This window comes from Octopus bimaculoides, chromosome 22 (genome assembly GCF_001194135.2).
Source record: "Octopus bimaculoides isolate UCB-OBI-ISO-001 chromosome 22, ASM119413v2, whole genome shotgun sequence".
NCBI classification, from domain to species: Eukaryota; Metazoa; Mollusca; class Cephalopoda; order Octopoda; family Octopodidae; genus Octopus; species Octopus bimaculoides.
The window spans coordinates 14,915,321-14,920,976 of record NC_069002.1 but is presented as its reverse complement, the minus strand read 5'-3'; the positions used below and the strand labels follow the sequence as shown (position 1 = coordinate 14,920,976).

The 5,656-nt window shown below is 38.6% G+C and overlaps 1 protein-coding gene across 1 annotated transcript in view; it reads right to left on the bottom strand.

The window, feature by feature from the left end:
* The window catches only part of LOC106881220 (cytosolic purine 5'-nucleotidase), a 60,008-nt gene that overhangs the window by 6,683 nt on the left and 47,669 nt on the right, over positions 1–5,656 (bottom strand). Inside the window, exons 12-15 of the mRNA XM_052975653.1 lie at positions 4,471–4,537; positions 2,101–2,323; positions 1,461–1,521; positions 182–239 (exon numbers count right to left, since the gene is read on the bottom strand). Of these exons, the coding sequence (XP_052831613.1) occupies positions 182–239; positions 1,461–1,521; positions 2,101–2,323; positions 4,471–4,537 (409 nt within the window). The remainder of the gene's footprint in view (positions 1–181; positions 240–1,460; positions 1,522–2,100; positions 2,324–4,470; positions 4,538–5,656) is intronic.

The following is a 5,656-nucleotide window of genomic DNA, read 5'->3' as shown; positions in this document are numbered from 1 at the left end:
ATATATATATATATATATATATATATATATATATATATATATATATAGATACATATATATATACATATATATGTATGTATGTACACAAATACATATACACTTATGGACATATAATACACACACACACACACACACATTAATGCTCACATATACGAACCAAAGTCAGGTACATTTTACTCACCACTTCTGAATAGGCTTCCCAATAAACCATACGCTAAATCCATTTTACCTTTAACGTCCTGCAAACAAACACACAAAGACAATATTTATTAATCATTATAAGTTAAGCAGTTCATAAATTGATACTAATTTTCTATAAAAGAAACAGAGACTTCCAGAGTCATTTCAGGATTCTCACTCACTCACTCACTTGCAGTTTTTGGTGCTGATGAAAGCCAAGTAGCCAGAAATGCATTCCTCATTCCAGCAGCGTCTGGCTAAGAAATTACTGTTGATATTTTAACATCTTTATTTTTGCCTAAAATGAGAATTTTTCTCAGTAGCCAATCACAGAAGAAACTGTCAAATAAATCAGGGGTTTTCAAACTTTTTGACTTGCGGACCCCTTTATATTTCAGGCTTTACCTTAGGGACCCCCCTTATAAACGCTTATGAAATTTATACATAAATATTTGCTTAAAATAACATATATTTTTACATTTATTAATTTAACAGTATTTAACAAATAGGTTTATTGTCAATTAAAACATTTTGATTAAAAAACATATATAAAATCAAATTGCCCATAAAAAGTATTTGCTGTCCACGGACCCCCTGTGGTTCGCAGACCACAGTTTGAAAACCCCTGAAATAAATCACAAACATATTTGAACTAAACAGTTTACACACATTTCAAATTTTGGCATAAAGACAGCAATTTTAGGGGCAGGACAAGTCAATTACATCGGCCCCCCAGTGATCAAGGAGTGCTTATTTTATAAACCTTGAAAGGATAAAAGGCAAAGCTGATCTTGGTGGAATTTGAACCTGGAATGTAAAGAGCCAGAAGAGATGCCACTAAGAATTTTATCTGGCACACAAACAATTCTATCAGACACATTTTAACTTATACACGATTATGCTCATTCTATATTACTGGTTTGACAGACATCAGCATGGTTTAATAAATATCATGTTTGCTGATTTCTATAGACAAGAGCCACAATTTTTGTTCAGTTTCATTGATATGGGGGTAGCTTTGGCTAAAGAGACACAAACAGGTAGAACACATTTCAGAATCTCATCACCAGAAAGAGGAAGTTGCTCTTCAAATACAAAATATAACATTGATTAACATAATCACATTCAAATTTGTCAGAACATATTAAGAATGAATATATACATCATTGTTTTAGCCATCACTGTTCTCTATGTATGTAACAATTCATTTTAATATAATTTACTTTGATGAATTAGTTTTTGTAACCTTGCAATGGAGTTCTGTAACAAACAGTAATTACCTTCAGGGAATTCCTAATGTGTTGACTACTGGGATTTTCTTGAGAACTGCTGTCAAGATCTCTGCAAAGAAACAAAGAAACTAGGCTGGAATTGGTTTTTCAGTAGAGTTACAAATAAACAGCAAATCAACTCCTATCAAACTGATCTCTCACATGTAATTAATTTAGTCTAGATGTTGATGGTGGTGTTGTAGCTTACCAGATTTCAGTTAGTTTGTTGTTGGCACTCCGTCGCTTACGACGTCGAGGGTTCCAGTTGATCCGATCAACGGAACAGCCTGCTCGTGAAATTAACGTGAAAGTGGCTGAGCACTCCACAGACACATGTACCCTTAACGTAGTTCTCGGGGATATTCAGCGTGACACAGTGTGACATAGCTAACCCTTTGAATTACAGGCACAACAGAAACAGGAAGAAAGTGTGAGAGAGAGAGTTGTGGTGAAAGAGTACAGCAGGGTTCGCCACCATCCCCTGCCGGAGCCTCGTGGAGCTTTAAGTGTTTTCGCTCAATAAACACTCACAACGCCCGGTCTGGGAATCAAAACAGCAATCCTATGACCGCGAATCCGCTGCCCTAACCACTGGGCCATTGCGCCTCCACTTCAGTTAGTTTGAACTCTAAAGGATTAAGCAACTTACCTGTAAATCCTTGACAGTTCCACCTCAAGATCACTAATTTCCTCAAACAAATGCTTTTTATCTGTCCACACTTTCAATTCATGCTTGAGTTCAGGAATAATGAGAAACGTTCTCCATCCTCTTTCTTTCTTAGACTTGAGAATGTCTCCATAGATGTGATCACCGATATATAACACATCTTTACCTGTGGCACCAATCATCTGCGATAAACCTGAACAGGACCCTGGAGTGACAAGAAGTAGGAAATATTTCATCATGATCATCATCATCATCATCATCCCCACCACCAATCTTATGATCGATGTCGCTCCACAAAAGTTAAACTCACCTTCTCAACTCATACCAACTCACAAGGGCCAGTTTCCTAGTTTTATGACATATAGAGTGGCCCAAAAGTAGGTTTACAGTTATCACATAGGCATTTTAAACTCCTTTCAAAACATTTTATTACATTTAAATTTCTATCTTACAAACTGCAAAGGGAGCTTGACAAAATTAACTAAATTAGCATAGAATAACAGTTTCATATTTTTTTATAATTAAGATCTAAACTGTTAATATATGAATGCGAAAGAGATAGTTGAATAATTGTAAACCTAGTTTTGGGCCACCCTGTATATTCTTTCTTGATATACATATTCCCCGCCAGTACCGCCTGACTGGCCTTCGTGCGGGTGACACGTAAAAGCACCCACTACACTCTCGGAGTGGTTGGCGTTAGGAAGGGCATCCAGCTGTAGAAACTCTGCCAAATCAGATTGGAGCCTGGTGTAGCCATCTGGTTCACCAGTTCTCAGTCAAATCGTCCAACCCATGCTAGCATGGAAAGCGGACGTTAAACGATGATGATGATGATGATGATGATCTGGACAGGACACTGGTCTGTCGCAGGATTACTCACTTTTGCCAGCTGAGTGGACTGGAGCAACATGAAATGAAGTGTTTTGCTCAAGAACGCAATGTGTCACCCATTCCAGGAATCGAAACCACAATATTATGATCCTGAGGCCAATACCCGAACCACTAAGCCATGCACCTCCACACTATTTCGCCATGGCCAGACATGTTTGCACAATAGACTGGGAAGGAAGAATACTGCTTGAATTACAGTGGCACTCAATAAGCTATTTTGTTACAATGTAAATCTTTCATGTCACATCTACACAGTTACACTAATATGTTTCATGTCAGGTGATGTCAAGACAAAGACACAAACACACACACACACACACACACACACACACACACATAAATATGATGGGCCACTTTCAGTTTCCTTTTATCAAATCCACTTAAAGGATTTGGTTGACTTTTTTTAATATAAAGAAAAAACGGTACCAAATCAACTCTAAAAGTAATTGGAACTGATTCTCTTCTGTAGAATTCCTGATGCCAGCAGGTAAGAGTAGAGCATGATGGGAATGCCAAGAAGTGGAGAATCTGCATAAGGTTAATTAGGGCATGGTGATTAGTGCAGAGTGAGTGGTGTGGGTTTAAAAGTTGAGCATCACATGGGTGATAAGGGGAGAGATGAATGAGTTGAGGGTGATTGAGTGAAGGTGGCATGGAGTCAGTCAGCTCTGAGAGACAAAGGCCATTACAGGAGTAGTAGAAAAGATACAGAGAGGGAACAGTAGCAAGCCTGTAAGCCAGAGAATGGTGCACAGTTGTCAGAGATTTTATGCCGATCAGTTAAGTAGCCTTCTCTGGACACAGTCAAGGATGTGTGTGTGTGTGAGTGTGCATACAGAGGCAGCACTGTCCTAAATGTAGGCACACCATCCATTACGTACCTCAGAAATTTCATTGATTGTTGGGGGCTGAAGTAACATCTGACCCTGAAGAGAAGGGGCAGTCCTTTAAATGACGTGGTCCTTTTAATTATTATTGAAAAAATAGGTTAGAAAATCACTAATTTACAAAGTTTGAAGAATATTCTTATTTCTTTACTGTCCACAAAGAGCTAAACATAGAGGGGACAAACAAGGACAGACAAAGGGATTAAGTCGATTACATCAACCCCAGTGCATAACTGGTACTTAATATATCGACCCCGAAAGGATGAAAGGCAAAGTCGACCTCGGCGGAATTTGAACTCAGAATGTAATGGCAGACGAAATACCTTTAAGCATTTCGTCCGGCGCGCTAATGGTTCTGCCAGCTCGCTGCCCTATTTTTGAAGAATATTCTATTTGGTATCAGACATCTAAAGTGTGAAATTTAAACATGCAAAATGGCAAGAGGCCCACCATAACAGCATCAATGAGGTTCTTTGTTTTCAACACCTTGTCTTCCATTTTGATGATTATAAAGTTTAACATCATTCCAACTGAAATTTTAGAAAATTAATTAAGGATCTTCTTGACTTACCTCCAGAATATATCTGTCCCTTCTTCATAGGGCCTATGTGACATCCAATATTTAGTGATTCTGTCACCTGTTCAATAAATAATAATTAAAATCATTCACAAGTTTCAAGAAAAGTTGTTTTTGTTTTTTGTTTGCTTTTTTTTTGTGTTTTCCTTCTAATTAGTTTTGATTGCTTTAACTCTCGTTATTCCCTTGACAGACAGACCTAATCTGTTATATATTTTAAACCCACCAATTGGTTTTTGGATACTTCTGAAGAATTCACTTGGCTGCAAGCATTCAAACCAAAAATACAGACAGAGAATGAGTTTCACCCTTCTTCCCACCAGTTTTAGAGGCCTTGAAGAAGGCTATGGGTTGGGCCAATTTTACTCTAATCATCATCATCATTGTTTAACGTCCGCTTTCCATGCTAGCATGGGTTGGACGATTTGACTGAGGACTGGTGAACTAGATGACTACACCAGGCTCCAATCTGATTTGGCAGAGTTTCTACAGCTGGATGCCCTTCCTAATGCCAACCACTCCAAGAGTTTAGTGGGTGCTTTTACATGCCACCGGCACAAAGGCCAGTCAGACGGTACTGACAACGGCCATGCTCAAAATGGTGTATTTTACATGCCACCTGCACAGGAGCCAGTCCAGCGGTACTGGCAACGAACTCGCTTGAATGTCCTTTCACGTGCCACTGGCACAAGTGCCAGGAAGGCGACGTTGGTAATGATCACACTCAAATGGTGCTATTTACGTGCCACCAGCACGGAAGCCAGACAGCTGGTGCTCTGGCAACGATCACGCTTGGACGGTGCTCTTAGTGATCTACTGGTACAGGTGCCATCACAATTTCGCTTTCGCTTGCCCCCAGGTCTAATGAAATATAAATAAATCATATTTTCTATGTTACCTTTCCATCCTTACACCTGTTACATTACCCTATTCCACCAAATAATAGCTGCTTTGTTACAATATAAATTCTTCATGTCACATCTACTTAGTTACATCTATATCTTCCAAGTCACACCTACTTAGCTATTCTTATATCTTTCATGTCACACCTATGTTACATACACCTCCTTTATGTTAAATTTATTTCATCAGTTAACCTCACCTAGTTTCATATGTTTACTCAATTTTTACCCCTACTATGTTACACATGTCACAACTGAGTTACACCTACTGTATCATA